Genomic DNA, 22461 nt, shown 5'->3' with positions numbered 1-22461 from the left:
AGGGAAAGCGAATGTTAACCGTTAACCCGTTCAAAGTTCAATACGTATTAGCCTACGTAATGTTGTCCAACTCAGTTAAACAAACTAACGGTTTAGAAACAGCACCACGGCGGGAATTGGGTTTCTACGGGCTTTTCCCCCTTCTTTTTGACAAGGATCTTCATATAATTTTACGCGTCACAGAGGGTTGATATGAGAGTGCTAAAATAAATCTTCACTTCTTGGATTAAAAAGTTGTATGTTTTAAGAAAATCCTGTGTAGACTATTAAGCAGTCATACACATTTCCAGTAGGCTACATTTTATTATAGGCTACCATTTCTTCCATAGGTTAAGTAACTTTTAAGTAAGTTCATTACACTTTTTTAACCCGTCAGTCAAATCCTCCTAATCCTTTCTAAACCCGTTCATTATAAAGATGCGATTCAAAAGAACGATTCGTTCACGCATCCGACATCACTATAGGCGAACCGGCTCAACTGTTCGGGAATAAGGCTGCATCCTAAAGAATATAGGATAAGAGAGATTGAACTGGAAAACGTGATTAAAATAGTTTAATGACCCTAGTGTCAGATAGGGGGCAAATTCCAAACGGAAGTGAGCATTCCTCGAAGTGGGACTTTGAAGTGAGCAGGTGTGTAGCCGTTTGGAGCGCACTTGGCGAAGGGAGCACCTGGGATATTCCCGTGACAACGCAGCACGGTGTCCATCAGCTGAATAGATGTTAGCTTTCGACAGAAATGTCTTATTGCTGTTAACAACTCTTCCAAAATAAATACATTTTATAAAAAAAATAAAAAATAAAATAAAATAATAATAATAAAGTTATAGCCTATATCTGTGTGAGTGTATTTATCTGCTCTCAACTTAAACTTGCCGTCTCATCATTGGACCCTGAATTAGGCTGCCTACCTAACACATTTCTTACCTGAAACTTATGTAGGCCTATAGCCTAACAATATGACGAAAATGTGTGAAATATATCACAAACAAAACAAAACAACTTGAATTGCTCTGTTTGTAAATTAACTCGAACTCTCCTGCCATCTAGCTTTAAACTGAATCACGAGTAGCTATTTACTGGGTCATATGACCATAAATGATAAAGGAAGTGACCATCGCATGTAGATTTTGAGACGTCTATGTTGATAGTTGTTTGGGGTTTGTCCACTAGAGGGCGCAATAACCCAGAATAAAAAATCTTTCCAAGTAAAAAATAAATAAATATATATATATATATACTCCTAGTTAGTTTCTCTTATTATTTGTTATCAGTTATGTAGGCTACGTTTAAGTGTTTATGTTGCACATTATGTTATTTAGTTAATGTGTACTGCATTATTTTGTCATATTTATTACCTCTATGGTGTTTAACACTGCAATGTTGCTGGAGAAGTTACTTTTGGCAAACTTTAAGTCATCCTGTGTACTTCCCCTACCACGTGTGTTATTATCAGTACATTTTACAATAACACATTTTACGTGAAGGGATAGTTACTCACCTCATGTCGTTCCAAACCTGCACAAGTTCTTTCTTCACCTCACAACTCAAAATTCTATGCAAATGTGCAGTTATAAAGAAACCACACACACACACACACACACACACACACACACACACAGAGAGAGAGAGAGAGAGAGAGAGAGAGAGAGAGAGAGAGAGAGAGAGAGAGAGAGAGAGAGAGAGAGAGAGATACGCATGTTCACGTTTATTTCCTCTTTCCCTGCCTACGTAAGCACATATACACCATCATCAACATGAAAACATTTGTCTTCACAGGTGTGTCCTTGCCCACTTCCTTCAGTTTGAACTCAGAATAGGTACATGTAAAATACAATGTTCTTTGTGATTTTTTTACGTTTATGTTTGGTCATTTGAAAAGTCTCAGAAAGACTGGATGGCCAAATCCCCATAAGTAGACTATATAATAAAGGAGTTAAAAGGGATATTTTGTCAGTAGTTTATATAGGGGACATTGTGTCACTTATGATTTATGACCTTTTATGACCATTTATGGCCAGCAGGTGTTCGTTTGTGACCTTTTGACCATCCGTGTCCGGAGTGTTTGTGTTTGTGTGTTTATGACCCCCGTCTGTAGTGTGATAAGGAGGTGAATGTTTTTTTCAGGATGTCTTTTTATAATTGCAGGTTAACGACCCCAGGTCATTGAATTTATGATCAGAAGAGACCTGGCAAAGGGTCGGAGGCTTGGTTTTCAGATTGTACAGCAACGTCCATAATGTCTGTGTGAGAATGAAACGGCACAAATGAGTTTAAAGAAATAAAAAGCATTGCTGATAAATAAAACATAAAATAATAGATATATGAAATAAGATTAATTTGATTAAGCATAAGTATTTTAAAGTTAGTTTTAATCTTTTAAACATGAGTTGAAGTGAACTTACCTGTTTTTTTGTCTCTAAAGTCCACAGCTCTTTGAATTGTTTTCGGATTACATCCGTCCATAACATCTATATGAAAATGAAATAATACAAATGAGTTTAGAGAAATAAGAAGCATTGCTGATAAATAAAAGCATATCAAATAATAGACATATGAAATAAGATGAAATTTGATTAAATATAAGTATTTTAAAGATAGGGTTCAAGCTTATCAACATGAGATGAGGTGTATGAGAAACTTAGATGAATTGAGATGCAGGGGCACCGCTCCCCCATCCTGACTGTGTGTTGTTGTGTATTTGGTTTGCAGTTTGTTTCTGGAAGCATCAAACAAATAAAAGGCAGGATAGTCACCTCTAAAGTTTTATTATTGAGTGATCGTAAACGTGAACGAAAGTAAACCATCACAGACAACTGTCTCCTATCCTGTATTTTCTGGGAGGACCCAAAATGTGATCATTTTGACACCTCTACACTGACCAGGGCTGTAAGATCAATAGAATTAGATTATTATTCCGGTGTCTTCAAGAAATAGTCAGGGGTCAAAACAAACATGGCCAGGAAGTTCAATTTTATATACTCTTATCCATTGATTGTTATGATAAGCTAATCGTCCTTTCTTCCTGCAGGGGCAACTGTCTCCCATCCTGTCTTTCTGGGAGAAAGTGTGAAAGAAAGAGGCACCCCCAAAAATGATACCTCAATTCTGACAACTTCTGAAGATCAGTAGCCTAGAAATCTAGACGCACCCTAGCGGCAGGAAAATGTATTTTGCAGCCAGGGTAGTCTAGCAACTCTCCATTGACTTTCGAGCTGTAAAAACCTAAATTGGGTCAGGCCAATCACGTCGTGTATAGAGTAGGCGGGGCGGGCTTAACATAATGACGACAGAGTTGCGACGGTTCCCTGCTACTTGAAAACAAAGAATGGCGGCTGCTTCTGGTGAACAGTCTTTCAAATCGGCTTTGTCCGTGACTCTGGAGGACTTGGAGTTTTTCTTTGAGAAAAGAGCAAAGAACGGCACTTAAGTCATTCTTAAAAAAGGAAGATGTGTTCGTTTTGCTGGCTAGATTCAAAAGTTGAATCTATCAACTAACGTTAGCTCCGCTGTTGGGAAAACGCTCTGGTTGGTTGAAGCGCTGTCCTATTGCGTGCAGAGTGAATTTGAAAGACAGCCGTTTATCCCGCCCCTCGAATTGAGCCGTGTCTATGGAGAGTTGCCAGACCTAACATCTTGATGTGGGTCTGGCTTGCCAGGCTAGAAGATCAGAGCCTTACAGGCAATGTTTGATAGTATATCAACAAAAGTTTTTAAATAATATTTATGAGTAAATGGCTCAGTGCTGTTTTATTTTTCAGATGGTCTACACTGAAATATATAGTAAAGCTGTATACTTTTCTCTATTGGATTAAATTAACTTAAAATAAGCCTAAAATTACATGACAGATCACGTAATAGCAATAAATTGATCAACAAACAGAGATAAAACATTAAATCTTTATATTTTTGATGGTTTTGTGAAAATTTGCGTTGCAGTCCTGTGAGCGAGTGTACAGTCGTTAAAACCCAAGTTAAGATTAATTGATTAGTTTGAGTACCTTTTTGTCAAGCAAAAGCGATTTATTTTTTAAGGCAGGGCAACTCTTAATAGATTTCTACTAATTTCCTCCATTTCTGCAGTTATCTTTCTCCTTAGTTGCATTCACTCATTTTATAAACTCATCTTGAATGTTGAATTGTCAATACAACTGAAAACTGTGAGAGAACATCACATAAATTGCGTCATAAATTGATGTTGATTTCAGTTTGAAGTCACCATTATGCTGATTAGTGTTCCCTTTAGTTTGGCACTTGGACCTTAATTTATATCACTATAATTCCCTTCCAACTGATGCAGCGATGCATCAAGAAATCACAGTTCTACCAGAAAGACTCTACCAGAAATAACGTAACTTCATTTATTAATAGCCAAGCGAGCAAATATTATGAATTAAAGTTCTTTGGCATAGGCATAATTTCAGTCTGTTCTTCACACAAAGCTTTCAAATTACTTTAGAGGATGTGAAATAACTCATACAAGAAAGACATATGTATCTGGAACAAAATTTTCAAATTGGGTGAGCTATCCCTTTAAAGTGCAAATATAGCCTACATTTCTTCTCAGAGAGGAATTAAAACACATAAGAACCAAACCGGAGACATCAGGCACCCTCTCAACATGGCCGCAGCAAACGGCACTTGACGTCAGAAATCCTGGAATTAAGAAAACTTACGCAAATGATCAGATCGCCATATGCAGACCGGCACCAGCCTAAAGACAGACCTCAGCTTATCTCTAAAGATCCTTTACATAACATGCAGCAGTTGTAAAAGAAGAGGCCTGGGAAATCAGCCTTTAAAGCACCGGCCAACTGGCAGGAGCGGATTTGACATGCTTTTATGCCTTCATGTCTTTAGTGCGGATCGCAGACACAATCCACCACATCACTAATTCAGAGGCAAAGAAGAGGCCGATCCCCAGTGGAAAACCATTTACGTGTGGCTTTTGCGTCTCCACACACACAACTCCACTCCACCTGCACAACAGATGCACATCTACCCTAAAGCGCAAACAAATTACCAAGATGTTACTAATTAATCTAGTGCACTCTAAAAGTATGAAAAGAGAAAGTGAGGCTCTATTTGAAATAGACTATTATCACCTATATGCAAATTTTCTGTAAGCATGAAATAGCTGAATAACCTACTACATTAATAAAAATGGACAGTATGGCTGTTAGGCCTATGTTTAGAATGAAGTAGTTTACTTACTGCCCACTATTTAAAAAATAAAAATAAAATCAATGTTCAGCATAGCATACTAATATTATTACATACTATTTCTGGAGTATATTATATGTTCATTGTGCACATTAGGCTATACGAAGAATACTTGAATGACCTACTATATTTGCCAAAATATACTACATGGAAGGGTTAGTTAACTATATTTTAAAAATTGTTGCGTAATAAAATAAAATAAAAGTGAACTGAAATAAGATAAAATATATATATAAAAAATAGATGTAGATGTTCCTGGACTAAAAAAGAGAAAAAAACAGCCCAGCCCAAAAAAGCTGAAACACTAAGCTTTTAATTGTCACAAATTATTGGTCAGGAAATTAGCAAAATGTAAGCAAATGCACTTAAAAGTCCATTGCTCAGAAAATTAAGTTTTTGGCAGAATATGGGAAGTTGTGTGTGGAGTGATGAATGAAACACAAGTTGCATGTTGATGCTCCACAGCAATGTCTTCGCAAATCTGCTGAGAAATATAATAATAAATGCATCTCTTCCAGTGAAGTATGGATGAAGAGATTGTGTGGGGAGTCTTTTTAGCTGCTGTTAGTGTGAGCTACTTGCACTGTGAAAAGTCATTTGATGCTTTGGAGTGCAGGAGAATATTGCAGAATGGCTTGCTTCCCACAATTGAAAAGTTGTTATATATCAGATGATATTTTTCAACAAGACAATGCTCTTGCCCAAATTGCAAAGACAACCAAGAAGTGTCCATCAGGCTCAGGGTTTGGCCTGTTCAGAGTCCTTTAGTGAATATTGGGTCTCACAAACTCAAATGAACTGGGAGACATTTTTCAGCTACTCATGAACTGTTTGAAGTCATTAACACTGAGTGGAACAGCACTGACCTTTCTTCATATAAAAGCCATTCTGTGCTAGTAACCTTATCTACAGTATTTGCAGTATTATTTCCTGACCGGTGATTTGTGAATGGATAAGACCATTAAAAGACGTGACAAAAAATGGTCAAAAAATATTTGACCATTTTTGTCTTGGCCAATTAAAAATAAAATAAAAAATAAAATAAAAAATTAACTAGGATAAAATAACTAATTAAAATGTAAATAAAAATGGATAAAACCTATATAGATATAGAGAAAAATACAAACTTATTCAAAATATTTATAAAATAGTAATAATATATTACTAAAATAACACTGCATGAAATATACCACAATGCAATGCACTAGGTCACATACCTTTTGTTTCCAGTGTGATAAGCTGGAAATAATATCAGTCATTATTATCCACATTTCTTTCCTGAATCTGACTGCCAAATGTTAAGATATATTTGCACAAAATTATTTTACACAGTGTATGCAACATGACAACACTGTAGTATACTACTGTTTCACATGTTATATAACATACACTGATGAGCCAAAACATTATGACCAGTCACAGGTGAAGCAAATACCATCGATCATCTCTTAACAAGGCCACATATTAAGATCTGGTTAAAAGAATTGTTTTCATTTCCAAGATGATATAATAAATGCAATATAATGACATAATATGATCACAATGATGCCTGCTTGTTACATTTATTTTTATTTTTTTAAATAGCAGGTTTTCATATTCAGTATATTGTGCCATATGCCACATCAGTATGTCAATCCATTGCAAACATTGGCCATGTTGATTGTGAATGTATGCAAATAAATAAGAAAAAAATGGCCTTTTAAAATTCACTAAAATATGATGCATTTCCAGATTTACCTGTTCTGTAAACACTTTTTTTTTTTGCATATTATTTACCTCAATTCTACAAAGCCTCATACTTTACAATCCTTTGCAGCATCTTCAAGACAACAGCCTGCTGTTTCACTCATAAATACACAAGAGCATCCTGCCATCCTGTTTATTAATACTGTATGTGTCAAGAGGCTTGACGTCAAACTCGGGGACAGATTATTAAATATTCATTCCCTTTTCTTCTTTTTTTTAAAAAAACTCTTTTTCTTGTGTATTACCTTCCTAATTCTTCTCATCTGTCAATACACTTACTCCACCTTTTCAACTTCCACTGCTGGTCTGTTATTTGGAAATCAGAGGGAACTGCTGGAGTCTGTAGGATGGAGGGTGAGGAAGCTTGGAGTGATGCACTATTTGAGGCATATAGCAGTCTAATTCCTGTCTCAATAAGCAATTTATGGATGAATGCTCAACGCATGCACACATAAAACCGTGTGAGTGACATATTCCCACACGTGAAGGAGGGAACATGTTTGAAACACTCTGCTGGTGAACTCGTTCACACTGCCAGGCAATGAATATTTCATTGTGAGTGAGAAAAAAAGATGAGGGATTATAAGAGGAGTCATAACTATCGTCAGCGGTTATATAATTAAGCAATGGCAGACGGGGAGTATGGGAAACCTGTTAAAGTACAGTCATTTTTTTCATCTTTTGGAAATTGAACTTAATGCCTTAATTAAAAAAATTAGGAAAAATCCAACCTTTAAGGACACCAATTTTCTTTGTGAATGAATAATGTATCGTAAATAAATAAATGTTTTTCCTTGAAATACAGGGTGCATAAGTTTGGACACCCCTATGTTAAATTCCCATAGAGGCAGGCAAATTTTTATTTTTTAAAGGCAGTTACTTCATGGATCCAGGATACTATCCTGATAAAGTTCCCTTGGCCTTTGGAATTAAAATAGCCCCACATCATCACATAGCCTTCACCATACCTAGAGATTGGCATGGAGTACTTTCCATAAGATCATCTCTCAATGCAAATCAAACCAGCTATCATGGTGTGTTCACACCAAACGCGAAGTGTATATTCGCCTCGCGTTACTCGCTCTAGATTACTCGCGGGATGTTTTTCTTGTTTTTCGCGTCACTCGCGAATAAAAACATCCCGCGAAAAGGAGTGTGTCATCATCAACACAATTTCTTTCTGCCATAATTTTTCCGTCATGTCTGAAATAAATTATATTGCTGCTCTGTAGGCCTACTTGTTGTGGAAGTCCCAAATACGGAGGAAAGCCAAACGCCGACGTGTCTGGGTTCACAGCACCACCCAGAGGCGCACTCAACTCGGCGAATTTCACCGTCTTCACGCGAATTTTCCGCTCGAGTTGAAATTTTTCAACTTGCGCGGAAGACGCGATTGAGGCGATTATCGAGCTTTCGCGGCAAACGCGTCGCCCAATTCGCGTCTTTGCATTGACTTTGTATGTAGGCCTAATCTACTCTTGCAAATAATTAAATTCGTGTTTGGTGTGAACACGCCATTAGGCTAACTGAAATAAAACCATGCCAATCTCTAGGTATGGTGAAGGCTATGTGACGATGTGGGGCTTTTTTAATTCCAATATCCAGACAGGTGTGTTGAGGCAAGTTAGAGCTAAACTCTGCAGGACAGTGGCCCTTCAGGACCAAGTTTGAACACCCCTGATATAATGCATTATATCATACATTATGGACACCATTATGCATAATGTTTTAATTAAAGTGTTACAAATAATTATTTTAAATCACTATGAAGAAAAGGAATATGAACCCATCCTGTTAAAAATGTGGACATATGACTGCACTCTATAATATCTGTGAAGCCGTGTTATACTGCGAATAAAATCACAGCTATAAAGGCCATTGTTAGGACAAAAACAATAATTCAACTAAAAACAAAAACCTGCTGTAACTTGAACTGTGCCTGTAAACATACAGGGCATTGACCAGTTAGCACCTAGAACTGGAAATGTGTATTGTAAAAAGAAGTACATATAATGCTGAAAAAAAGGGGGAAAAAAACAAATCAAAGGAAAAAAAAAACTAATTTGTATTCATCCCTCAAACCCACTCTCATCCCCTCGCTGATGCTGTCCTCACATCCCGTTCCCTTCTTCATTCCTCTCTCAGCACACACACACTCTCTCTCACACACACACAGTTATGCAATCAGTGTAATCCCTCTTCTGCTTCATCTGAACATTCATGATCTACAAATCACTGTGATGATCTTCCTCAACTGCTGCTCTGTCTTTCATCAATCACTGATGTCTCTGTTCAATCTACTCTCTCTCTCTCTCTCTCTCTCTCCTTTTGCAGGAAGGTTCTGCAGCAAATGACAAATTCATTTCAACTCTTTTCATCTTCACCCTCTTGGGTTTTAGAGAAAATATCGTATATGTAATCTCAGGCGTGATGCATTCCTTCTATCTAATGATCTCGTTTCAATCTGATCTTTGGCTCTCATTCCTCTTCCCGTCGAGTCTCTCTGCGGTATGTTCCTGGTCAGCAAAATGTCAGGCAGATCCTGCAGTCCCCCAGAGAGAGCCAAGCTGTTAATGAGGAGTGCGAGCCACAGGCACACAGCAAAACCCCGCCAACTGATCTGAGCTCAGTTTTTCTGAAATACAGAGGAGGAGGGGAAGAAAACAGAAAGAGAAGAGACTGGGAGATGCTGTGTTAAGAGAGGATGTTTGGACTCATCGAGCAACAGAAGGAGCTTGATGAGGTGGATAGAAGAGGACATGGACTTTAGGAGGAGCTTGTAGCCTTTAAACATGAAACAAGTAGAGGATGCTGGATTTAAAACATTAAAACACATTGGAAATCCCGTAAAACTGGAAGTGTCTGACTTCACATAATGCACAGTTGTGAAGTATTAGAAGTATTAGCTGGTTCACACAGAACGCGGGCAGTGGAATGGGGGGATACAAGGTCTCGAGACACATTTGTTTAAAAGTTGAACTTATTTTAACTTCAGACCCATGTCATGCGCGAGACGCTGCAAAAGATGGAAGACGTGAGTGGAACGGTCAAACACATCCATCTAGCGCGTTTACATAGAAAAACAATGGAAAAGTAGCACAGTGGAATGGAAAAATGCATTCTGTGTGAACGGCCCCTCAGAGCAGTAATTCTTCAGACATGGGGCAAAATATGTGCCATAACAATACTTCATAGTGATTAAAATTTAGATTAAATATGTATCTCTTACAGAAACATTACTGCAATGTAATGATAGAAGCTTTACAACTATTTCAATTTTGTTTTTAAAGTTGATAAGAAACCCGCCAGTAAATTTGTCATCAGAGAGATGTCGCTGCAAGAGGGAAGTTACTTTGATTAAAGATTACGAGGGCACATAAATTTAATAAAATAATGATGTGCATAGATCAATCATTTATAAATACTGCAATATTCTGATTTAAAAAAAATGGTCGATTTTGATTTCATGGTGACTTTAACAGACAATATTTATGAAACATCTAAAATCATGAGTCAGTCTTCATCCAGAAGGTCACACAGATAAACACATTTTGTGGGACAAATTAAGACATAGGAGAATACCTCTGAACCTCTTACTAATCCAAAACAATTCCTTTCTGATTACCTTAAAATTCTTCAGTTTTCATTTTGTCAGTTCTCAAGAATCTGTTAATGGATAATTAGCCTCAACTTTACCTCCAGGCCATGATTAAAGCATATTCAAAGGCATTGTCTGGAGTCTGTCTGGTTGCTGCTATACAGCATGTCAGTGGAACACTAGATACTTTATTCCCAAGTGATAGCGTTCATAGGGGGCGAAAACTCATCTGACTCAGAGAGAGACTCTTAGGCGTCCAGGGTTACTGATGCACTCAGTAGCTATAGTTCTTAAAGGGATAGTTCACTTTGAGCGCATCCTGCTGTGTGACGTGTGTGCAGACTGGTGCATAGTTATATACACTAGATGTTGCCTTAAAGACATTCGTTCCAATGAACTGCCGTAGACAAGGCGACATCTAGTGTATATATATCTGTGCACCAGTCTGCACACACATCACACAGCAGGAAGCGCCCGCGCCCTCAGAACACTTGGACGTGGCTGTGTTACAAGAGGTAAAAACGATATAAATACTGTTCGTTTTCTCACACAAACCACTCGTTTCGTGTCTTAGGCCATCAATGTGTACTTACGATGGGGAATTGTTTTAATTTGGACTCTGTGCATGCTCTCTGAGACAGTGACCATAGACCTGCATTATATGACTGTCAGACAAGAACGGTTTGACCTAAAAATATCAAAATTGAAACTACTGCAGAAAAAAAGACACCTACATCTTGGATGCCCTTGAGGTAAGCTAAAACATACCAAAATTTAATTTCAAAGTGAACTATCCCTTTAAGCATTTGATGCGGTCAGTATAGCTATAGGTGTCTTATGCAGTCAGAATATTAATATTAGGCATCTGGTATTCCAAAGCGGTCAGAGTAGCTATTCTCATCAGGGGTTACCAACATAGTCAGGGTGGAGGTGAAGGGGGACACCTGGTTTAACTTAAGTCAGGTGTGTAGGAGAAAACCACAACTCGCATGTTTATTTTTTATGTTTATTTATCTAAACAGCAATTATTGCACAGTGTTGACAAAAATATGTAAACATTGAATAAAAGATCAGAATAAAGTCATTATAGGTTTTTAGGGGTGACTACTGCATTTAAACATTGCAGGAACTTTAGGATGGAACATTCTGATCAAATCTTGCAGCATTTTACCAAAGCTGAAATCAAAAGCACCATTACTTGCATTATAATAGTTTCTCAGGATGATGTCTGTAACATAATTGCATGCCTCCTCTGCGAGAAAACTTTGGCAGCAAGTTCGTTTTATGTATCAAAAGTGTGAAAAGGCAAAAAAAATCAACTTAGAAATGGTCAAAAAATATTCAAATGAAATTTTGTTGTAATAACAACTTTTGACATTTGTGAAATTACGGCTGTAAAGTAGTACAAAAGAGTATTAATTGTATTATTGCACGACTACAGAAACCTGCAGAAGTCAAGTTTAAAAAAAATCTGATTCACATTCAAGTATTCATGCTCTACAAATGCTGGTTACGTAAAGAGGGAAAAAGGACAGGGCACAAGATTCCTGGGGTGAGAATGAAAGGATAAAAAAAAGCAACAGTGAAAAAGAAAGGGGAGTCTGAAACAGGTGGCCGAGCAGCCCACTGAAAGAGACACTGCTGGACAGAAAACAGAATGAGAGAGAGAGAGAGAGAGAGAGAGAGAGAGAGAGAGAGAGAGAGAGAGAGAGAGAGAGAGAGAGAGAGAGAGAGAGAGAGAGAGAGAGAGAGAGAGAGAGAGAGAGAGAGAGAGAGAGAGAGAGAGAGAGAGAGAGAGAGAGAGAGAGAGAGAGAGAGAGAGAGAGAGAGAGAGAGAGAGAGAGAGAGAGAGAGAGAGAGAGAGAGAGAGAGAGAGAGAGAGAGAGAGAGAGAGAGAGAGAGAGAGAGAGAGAGAGAGAGAGAGAATGAGAGAGAGAGAGAGAGAGAGAGAGAGAGAGAGAGAGAGAGAGAGAGAGAGAGAGAGAGAGAGAGAGAGAGAGAGAGAGAGAGAGAGAGAGAGAGAGAGAGAGAGAGAATGCATTTTTAAAATGACACATGAAATGGAGTGCAACGACACATTCTGTTCTGAACAGCCTCACACAGCAAACACACTCCTACGACAACCTGCCAGACAAACACAACTGAGTATTCTGAGAGACAGAAACGCAGACTGACACCTCATTACAAAGGACATCAATGTTCAGTCACAAATCCACTGAAACAGATATTGGGATGGAACTACATTAAACAGTATTGCTGCTCACAATACATTTTTACCTCTTTAATGTTACACACACTGCCATAAAAATGTTTTGAGGTGAGAATGATTTTTGTTTAATTAATACTTTTATTAATCAGAGGCATAAGATTTATCTAAAGTGAGAGTAAAGAAAGGTATAATGTTACAAAGATTTCAACTTCAAATAAATGTTTTTTACTTTCTATTTATCAAATAACCCTGAAGAAAAATGCATCACGGTTTTCCATAAAAAATATTAAGCAGCCAAACTGTTTTCAACATTGACAATAATAAAAAATGTTTCTTGAGCATCAAAATCCGCATATTACAATTATTTATGAAGGATGGAGGAATGATACTGAAAATTCAGCTTTGCCATCACCGGAATAAATTACATTTTAAAATATATTCAAATAGAAAACAGTTATTTTACACAATATTAGTGTTTTATGCAATAAATGCAACCTTAGTGAACTTAGGAAATCTTCCAGACCCCAAACATTTGAACGGTTATGTATTCCCGAGTGAAATAGGATATTCATCATCAAGAGCAGGACTTGATTGGCGGGTGAGCGTTACATACCATTTAATCAGCCAGGCAAAAAAGACTGACTAATAGCTATTTGGCTCTTGGTGAACATTGTCCAACAGCACACACAACCTACGTGTTGTCAACAGAAAAGGAAAGCTGATGATGGATTTAAAAGGCAGATTCTGTTTGGAATAACATACACCACTTAAAGAGTTCAACATGAAAAATGAGTTCGCAACCCAATTACTTCCATAATACAATGCATTTCTGAGTGAAAAATGACATTCAATAAGAAAAAAGCGTAATGCTGCACTTCATTTTATCTACTGGGAACTGAATGTCCCATGAAAAGTAGCTGTTTCATACCAGAATGTTAACAGACGGTTGAGAGATTTTGAAATATGATGGATTGGTGACATCAGCTGTAAAGTCTTTTGTGAGAAGGATGAAAGATGAAAAATAAAAAAGTTTTCTTTGGAATAATGTGCTATGATGAATTGCGAAGACCAGGAACATGATTTGAGAAAGTAAACGGCACAGGAAGAGGACAAAAAGAAAACTATTTCTTGACTAGGTCCTGCAGTCAGTTGCAATAAACTTCTTAAGTTTATTATAAATGCTATAAAAAAAGTTAATTAAACCCCTTATAATCTGTGTGTTAAACTCAAAACTGTAGCCTATACATTAAAAATCAAGACAGAAAAAAAGACATCTGGAGAAGTGCATAGGAATCTGTATCTTTTTGTCCCCTCATACACAATTTCACACACTTACACGCACACACACGTCAAGTCAAATAGGGCTGCATAGTTAAGACGGGTCCGTGAGTATAAATATCTCATATTGGCGATTGTGTGGGCAGGAAGTGACATCAGGAGCATTTCCAAACGCACACGGCCAGACTTCCCCCGAAGAACATGTAGAGCAGGTTCTTGACTTCATGGGTCACCTCGAACCCAAACCCCTCACCGATCACCACATGCCACGAACTGCCAAACTTCTTATCCATGGACTCCTTGATCATTTTGGCAGCATTCTGAAAATAGAGCGAACCAGCGAGAAAGAGAGCGAGATGAAAGCATGTAGGCTAGTAGAGCAGTCCAGATGGCCCGACTACGAGTGTGTGAAACGTCCTGACTCAGTACTAGACGGAAACACAGAGCCCAACCCTACCTGTGTGACCTGGGGAGCACATTTATCTGAAAGCCTGTGCTTAATAACACTAACACAAACAAACCCGACTGACCTCATTGTTAGAGGCAAATTTCTCGCAGGCTGTGACGCAGAGCTCCATGGTCTCCACGCGCATCTCCTCGGCCATATCCGTGTGCTGTAGACAAAACCAAAAGAACATATTCGGGTCAAGCTCTTACAGGTGCAAAGAGATTATTTTCTGAGGTCACTATTATATTTAGATATATACTTATATATATTATTAAGTACTTATAAAGTATATATATGTATCGTAATATGAAGTATACATTGCCGTTCAAAAGTTTTGGGTCAGTTTGGTTTATTTTATTTTATTTTATTCATCGAGGACACATTAATGTCAAAAGTGACAGTAAAGACTATTTCAAATAAGTGCTGTTTTTTTTAACCCTTATGTGCTGTTGGGGATGTTTTCATCCACTATGGGGTATTTTTGAGTCTAAATTTGGCTATAACTTTTTCTGTGTTTCAGCAAATGGAATGATTTTTGGTGACAAATCTTATTTTGACACATATTTTGGGAAAATGCTTTGAAATTTTTCAAAAACTCAACAGTACACTGTGGGCAAATTTACTACCCTTTCGTTATGTTTGTGGCTGAAAACAGCCACTACTTTAAACTGCTGTAAAAATTTATCAGATAAATATTTTTTTCAAATTTTTTTGCATAAATCTATTAATCAACCTCAGTCCTGCTCAAAAATACTAAATGTTTTAAAAAAAAAATCAGGATTTTAACTCTTTAATTGCCAAATTTGTAAATGATGTCACTGATTTGGGAAAAAAACACACACAAAATGACTCATTTTCAATATAAAATGTGATTGTGGACTGGATTTTTTTTTACCTTTTATCACAGTCTTGGACATGTCAAAGATTAGAAACAACATTGGTTTTGATGCATTGTTAGTTTTTGTGCAGCATCAGATTTTAACTTTTTCTCCCTCATTTACTGTTCGTGGCTGTTTTTGCCCCATTGACTTCCATTATAACCACATTTTTTGATTGCAAAGCCATGACACCATATAATCATGCATTTTTGATTGTTGGTGGTTTTCCCTATTGGGAAGAGGTAAAATTTGTAATTTTTACTGTTGATAACCGGGTGGCACCATTAACCCTTTAGATAGGCCTGTGCCAAAAAAAGCTTAGTTTCTGGCTTTTACATGGAGTTATATGGAGTATAACAGCATAATAAAGTGTGTGTGTGTGTGTGTGTGTGTGTGTGTGTGTGTGTGTGTGTGTGTGTGTGTGTGTGTGTGTGTGTGTCTGTGTGAACTCACCTTGATGCGTCTGAGAAAATCAAAATATGCACCTCAGCTCTCAGAACTGCATGGAGTAAACAAAAACAAAGTAAGTGTATTTATGCATCTGCTGCCTTTTGATGGTGAGAAATGCAGACTAAACAAAAACAAAGCAAGTGGATTTAAACGCGTGCATGCAAGCCTGCTGGTCATTTGATGGTGAGAAGAGCAGCAAGCAACATGAGAAAGGGCTTGACTTGTAGTGAAGTTTTAGAGATGATTATGCAGCCTGACCCTTCCAGCGAGCTGCAGGATGTTTCGTCTTCTCCCTCTGACACCACAGACTCAGGAGAGTCAGATCCTGATTTGGATGTGGCACCCTCATCATCCTCTCTAGCTTCCACTGAAGGCGAGGAGGATTCGGAGGATCCTGGATCTGGGTGGATTGGGAGAAACGGCGAAGTGTGGTTTTCCACCAACGCGGAGACAACTCCCTTTCTTCATGCTGCCAGAGGCGTGACTCCAGGGCCGACGCGCTATGCCTTCGCAAGGGTCCAGAACATGGATTCCGTGTTCAATCTGTTTTTTACGGAGGAGATGATTGACCTCATTGTCAGCATGACTTGCGTCAACACATACATGTTTGTACAGTCATACAAACATGTATGACTATGCCTTGTGATGGCATAGCGCGTCGGCCCTGGAGTCACGCCACTGGCAGGCTGAAGAAAGAGAGTTGTCTCCGCGTTAGTGGAAAACAACACTTCGCCGTTTCTCCCAATCCACCCAGATCCAGGATCCTCCGAATCCTCCTCGCCTTCAGTGGAAGCTAGAGTGGATGATGAGGGTGCCACATCCAAATCAGGATCTGACTCTCCTGAGTCTGTGGTGTCAGAGGGAGAAGACGAAACATCCTGCAGCTCGCTGGAAGGGTCAGGCTGCATAATCATCTCTAAAACTTCACTACAAGTCAAGCCCTTTCTCATGTTGCTTGCTGCTCTTCTCACCATCAAATGACCAGCAGGCTTGCATGCACGCGTTTAAATCCACTTGCTTTGTTTTTGTTTAGTCTGCATTTCTCACCATCAAAAGGCAGCAGATACATAAATACACTTACTTTGTTTTTGTTTACTCCATGCAGTTCTGAGAGCTGAGGTGCATATTTTGATTTTCTCAGACGCATCAAGGTGAGTTCACACACACACACACACACACACACACACACACACACACACACACACACACACACACACACACACACACACACACACACACACACACACACACACACACACACACACACACACACACACACACACACACACACACTTTATTATGCTGTTATACTCCATATAACTCCATGTAAAAGCCAGAAACTAAGCTTTTTTTGGCACAGGCCTATCTAAAGGGTTAATGGTGCCACCCGGTTATCAACAGTAAAAATTACAAATTTTACCTCTTCCCAACAGGGAAAACCACCAACAATCAAAAATGCATGATTATATGGTGTCATGGCTTTGCAATCAAAAAATGATGATGCTGAAAATTCAGCTTTGACATCACAGCGATAAATTACATTTGAAAATGTAGTCAAACAGAAATGAGTTGACCAAGGCAGTGCAAAATATTAATATTGTAAAAAGATAGTAAACCAAATCAAATAAAGAAGCAGTGCAAATATTACCTGCGACAAAATGCATGATGGATAAAGATGTTTAACTTTTTTGTTTAAGGACAAAAAAAGAGAGCAGTTTGAATGATTACCCTAATACAGACAAACACAGACAGACGCATTCATAACTGGTTCTTTCTATCTAGGTCACAGCATCAGTCGAGCTGCACCCACCCTGATGAGCGGAAAGCTTTGCAGTCTTTTGTAGTCGGCATCCTCTTTTTTACCATCTCTGGTTTCTGCCATCCTTTTCTTTACTAAAAAGAGAGAAAGAGAGACAGAGGGATTAGTCCTGTCTGATGAAAAGAAACAGAACATAAGGTCAAATCTCTCACCCATTAAGTAACAAAAAAGTGCAGTAGATCCAAAATCTTATATTTTCAGCATTTGAAGGGAGAAAGAAAAACACATTTGTTTGTAAGCTAAATTATCAAATGACATTCATTATTTAGTATTTTTAAGCAAAATGTGAACATTCTCTTGCAGGGTGACAATCATCATCAAATATGTAAATTTATCAAAAAGAACATTGAGGATAGACATACTATTTTTAAATATATTGCCATTATATACCTCGTGTTTAATGTCCTACTATTAACTCAAGTTTATGTGTAACTATTTCTGTGTTCTTAAAGTGTAACGCCTCCACATAATAAAACCAGATGCTCAGCATTAATGAGCGTAAAATGAGTGTAAAAAAAATTATGTGGACGTCGAAGATCTCAAAAATTAAGTTTATTACAGCATAGCAGTGGCAAGGTACACGAAACACCTTGGGTTCACCGGCGTCAGAATGAACCCAGAACATCCAAATCTTAAACCTTTTATCCTGTTCTTAATGTAAATGAAGTTGCTCTTGTTGCAACAGCTGTGGTCTGTATGTTAATGAAGTTGTGACACCCCATTGTCCCACACCCAGTCCCATTCTACAATTGACTACCATTTGTTCAAGAGGTGATCAACCCAAATGGTGAAGAAACAATATAACTTGACTTTCTTTCATCTCTATGATAATTAAGCCATTTTGGGGATGAGCTCATTCTAAAATATATTTTGGAGTGGAATCTGGGTCGAGGCAGACTACGATTTCTTACATGAGTTACAGTACAGGTTCACTTATTAATACATTTGAACCATTCCGTATCAACTTAAAGGGATAGTTCACCCAAAAATGAAAATTAGCCCATGATTTACTCACCCTAAAGTCATCCTAGTTGTATATGACATTCTTCTTTCAGACGATATATAAAAAATGTCCTGGCTCTTATACCCAGCTTTATAATGGCAGTGAATTGCTGTTTCTGTTTTGAAGTCCATAAAAGTGCATCTATCCATGATAAAAGTGCTCCAAACGGCTCTGGGGGGTTAATAAAGGCCTTCTGAAGTGAAGCGATGAGTTTGTGTAAGAAAAATATTCATATTTAACACGCTACAAAGTAAAATTCTAGCTTCCGGCTAAACGGCCATACACAATCTACTTGCGTCTAAAGTGAAACTTACGCAACTTGTGACGTCAGAAGTAGCGTAGTGCGTCATGGCGTAGCGTAAATATCTGTTGCGCTTTACACTTAAGTGGAATTTGTATGTTTGTTTGGCCAAATTGGCCGGAAGCTAGTTATTTTACTTTATAAGTTACTTTATAAATATGAATATTTTTCTTACACAAACTCATCGCTTTGCTTCAGAAGGCCTTTATTAACCCCCCAGAGCCGTGTGGAGGACTTTTATCATGGATAGATGCACTTTTATGGACTTTAAAACAGAAACAGCAATTCACTGCCATTATAAAACTGGGAAGAGCCAGGACATTTTTAAATATAACTCCAATTGTATTCGTCTGAAAGATGAATGTCATATACACCTAGGATGACTTTAGGGTGAGTAAATCACGTGGGCTAATTTTCATTTTTGGGTGAACTATCCCTTTAACCAGAGGTCCCCGTCTAAAATCTTGGTTTTGATCACTTTTTTTCCGGTGAAAGAAATACATAAATGAAGAAAATATTAAATGTCATGAATGTATATTTACAGAGTAATTAACTTTTTGGGTGACAGGCACGCAAACTTTGGAAAAATATTATTTATGGCACTCATATTATACACATACGCATTCTATGCAATTGTGTTGATAGAAAAAAAAACAAGATACATTTCTAGTTTCAACATTATTTGTTGTTCAGATATTCCTCTTTAAAAGATAAAAAGTATCAGCTGTATGCAAACTGACCCACTTTTGTTTTTTGACCACTAAAAACGTGGATTTTTGAACTTTCACCGTTGACATATAATGCAACAAAGATAGCTAAAGTCAATAGATTTTACTAATAGACCTACCAATCTCTAGTAAAAATAAACTAATGATGCTGCCATCTTTCTAAAGTCATTTTAACCCCTTGTAATCTGCCTCCAAATCAACAAAATAGTGGATTACTCAGTAAATATACATCCATGACAAAATATTTGCTTCCATCACCATTTATGTTGGTCTTTCTTCAGATTTTTATTTTTTTTATTTAAATAGCCTACATTTTTGAACATTTGAACATGGAAAGTTTCTGAAATTTGGTTGATCTGACATGGAACGACCCCATTGGAGTTTCACTGAAACAATGTGTCAAAATAGCTTAAAAACTATTATCTTGAAAGTAGTGTGACATGATTAACTTCATCTAAAACTTAAAAATCTAAAACAATTTTAAAACAACTTTTTTTCTAACTGTATAACAGATAGCCTAACTATTATTGTGCATAGTTTTCATTACCTCATACTGAGAGATGACATGGAATATTTGTACTTTTATAGCTTCATTTGTCAAACCATAAATCACTTAAAACAAAATATTACGACAAATTTAAATTTGACGAAACATAATTTGTGATAAGTTACTCTTTCCTTCCCTATTCTATTAGGGTTATATTTTGTCCATTGAAAATTAATTGAATGGTTGTAGTTTGCTATTGCTGTGATGTCATTTGAGTGACAGGTTGTCTCGCCCTCGCGATAGTAAACATGTCGTCAGATTTAATTTAAAAAATAATGCAATATTTCATAAAAAATTAATAACGCGTCATTATCACGTGTTTATATGTAACGTTAACAAATTACTGTAAAGGCATTTTGCATGCATTGCACAAATACCTTCACACTACAAAACAGTCCACAGACAATTATAATTCAGTTAAAGATTTTGACAGATAAACAATCTGTTGTTTAAAACGAATTATTAGAGAGAACGGTGACAGTGCCAAGACAGCTTGCAAACTAAACTTACACAAACTGAACCAGCGTCTTACTAAATTAACACCAAGCTGTCGTACCAGTCAAAGTAAAATAAAAATAAAAATAGCCAGTGCAAAATTACACATGTACAGTCTTTAGTGCATTATAATGTAAAAGTAAAAGAAAATTATATAAACAAACACGTGTCGAGTAAGCGTTTGTTTTTAGCATCTCTGAGCTAATGTTAGCTTGCTAGCTCGACACCATCACTTAAAAAGCTACGACTGATAAATGATTGAAAACAATGAAGAAATATAAGCATGTAAATCATTTAAAGCTCTAAAATAGTTCATTTATACCACCACAGTTCAATAACGTACCGTTCTGTCGCGCTGTATACAGACACTAGTTTCCTCCACTGGTGTTGTCATGGATACACACCGGCCTTGGCAACCTCCGACTCACGTGACCTGTTTATTTCCGCCTCCGTCCACTGAATTTTTCTTTCTTTCTTTCTTTCTTTCTTTCTTTCTTTCTTTCTTTCTTTCTTTCTTTCTTTCTTTCTTTCTTTCTTTCTTTCTTTCTTTCTTTCTTTCTTTCTTTCTTTCTTTCTTTCTTTATGCCATATGATTTTTGGACAGTACCCTTAACTTTTTTGTGTGTATTTCCATGGTACTCCAAGGCATATCTAAGAATACCACAGTACTTTTTTTGCAAGTGATGGCTCAGTGACAGTTACACACACACAAAAAATGTTTTTTTTGTGTGTGTGTTAAAACCTGGTTAAAACTGGGTCAGCCGGTTGGTGTGCCACACATGTCAGTAAACCTTTTGTTTTTTCGCTTATAATGGCATTAAAGCCATTCACTCGTGAATCGTCTGCGAAAGAGAGGGCAGAGAGGTAATCCCAGCGGGAATTATGACATTTTGGAGATTAAGGAAACTACTAGGCAATGTGGGCCATCCACAGTAGTGTTCTGCATTAATCCAACCAAAGTTCTGATCAGGATTGTTGAAAATGGCTCACACGTCTTTGATTATTTTTTGGTCCACGTGGAGATGTTATTGAGCCTGGCTGCAATCAGCGCCCACACCGCCAACGCAGATAACACAGTATTTCATAACAGAGACTAGAGGTTAAAAGACCTCCTACACATCCTTACCAAGCACTATTCACATCTGCACAGGGTACTCTGTTGTCTGTTTTTTTACTGCATTACTTTTTTGCACCTTATACTTTATTGGCATTTTAGAGTTGTAAAAACCTCAAAGTAGCAAACAGAGTTGGAGATACCCAGCTAAACACGGTAGAATAATACTTGATTTAAGGTCAATCACATGAATATGGTTCTTAAACAAAGCATTTTCTTTTTGTGAAGAAGATTTTAGAACCTTTTTGCAGCACGTTTGAGCGTCAGCAAGAATAAACAAGGTTCATTCTGGAGTTACGCAGCACGTTTGAGCGTCGGCAACAACCAGTGAGGTTCATTCTCGAGTTACGTAGCACGTTTGAGCGTCGGCAACAACCAGTGAGGTTCATTCTCGAGTTACGCAGCACGTTTGAGCGTCGGCAACCACCAATGAGGTTCATTCTCGAGTTACGCAGCACGTTTGAGCGTCGGCAACAACCAGTGAGGTTCATTCTCGAGTTACGCAGCACGTTTGAGCGTCGGCAACAACCAATGAGGTTCATTCTCGAGTTACGCAGCACGTTTGAGCGTCGGCAACCACCAATGAGGTTCATTCTCGAGTTACGCAGCACGTTTGAGCGTCGG

General features: G+C 37.7%; 1 protein-coding gene across 1 annotated transcript; it reads right to left on the bottom strand.

Annotated features, from left to right (window-relative positions):
* Nucleotides 1–12899: 12899 nt before the first annotated feature.
* On the bottom strand, nucleotides 12900–21178 carry dnal4a (dynein, axonemal, light chain 4a). The gene is made up of 4 exons (XM_081380399.1): nucleotides 21067–21178; nucleotides 17641–17723; nucleotides 14585–14668; nucleotides 12900–14374 (listed from the first exon to the last, which is right to left on the bottom strand). Exons 2-4 carry the CDS (start codon nucleotides 17710–17712, stop codon nucleotides 14210–14212), a joined length of 321 nt encoding a protein of 106 aa, XP_081236525.1. The 5' UTR covers nucleotides 17713–17723; nucleotides 21067–21178; the 3' UTR covers nucleotides 12900–14209.
* Between the last annotated feature and the right edge of the window lie 1283 nt (nucleotides 21179–22461).

This window comes from Scardinius erythrophthalmus, assembly GCF_964197995.2.
Source record: "Scardinius erythrophthalmus genome assembly, chromosome: 1".
NCBI lineage: Eukaryota > Metazoa > Chordata > Actinopteri > Cypriniformes > Leuciscidae > Scardinius > Scardinius erythrophthalmus.
This window is presented reverse-complemented; position numbering and strand designations above follow the sequence as displayed.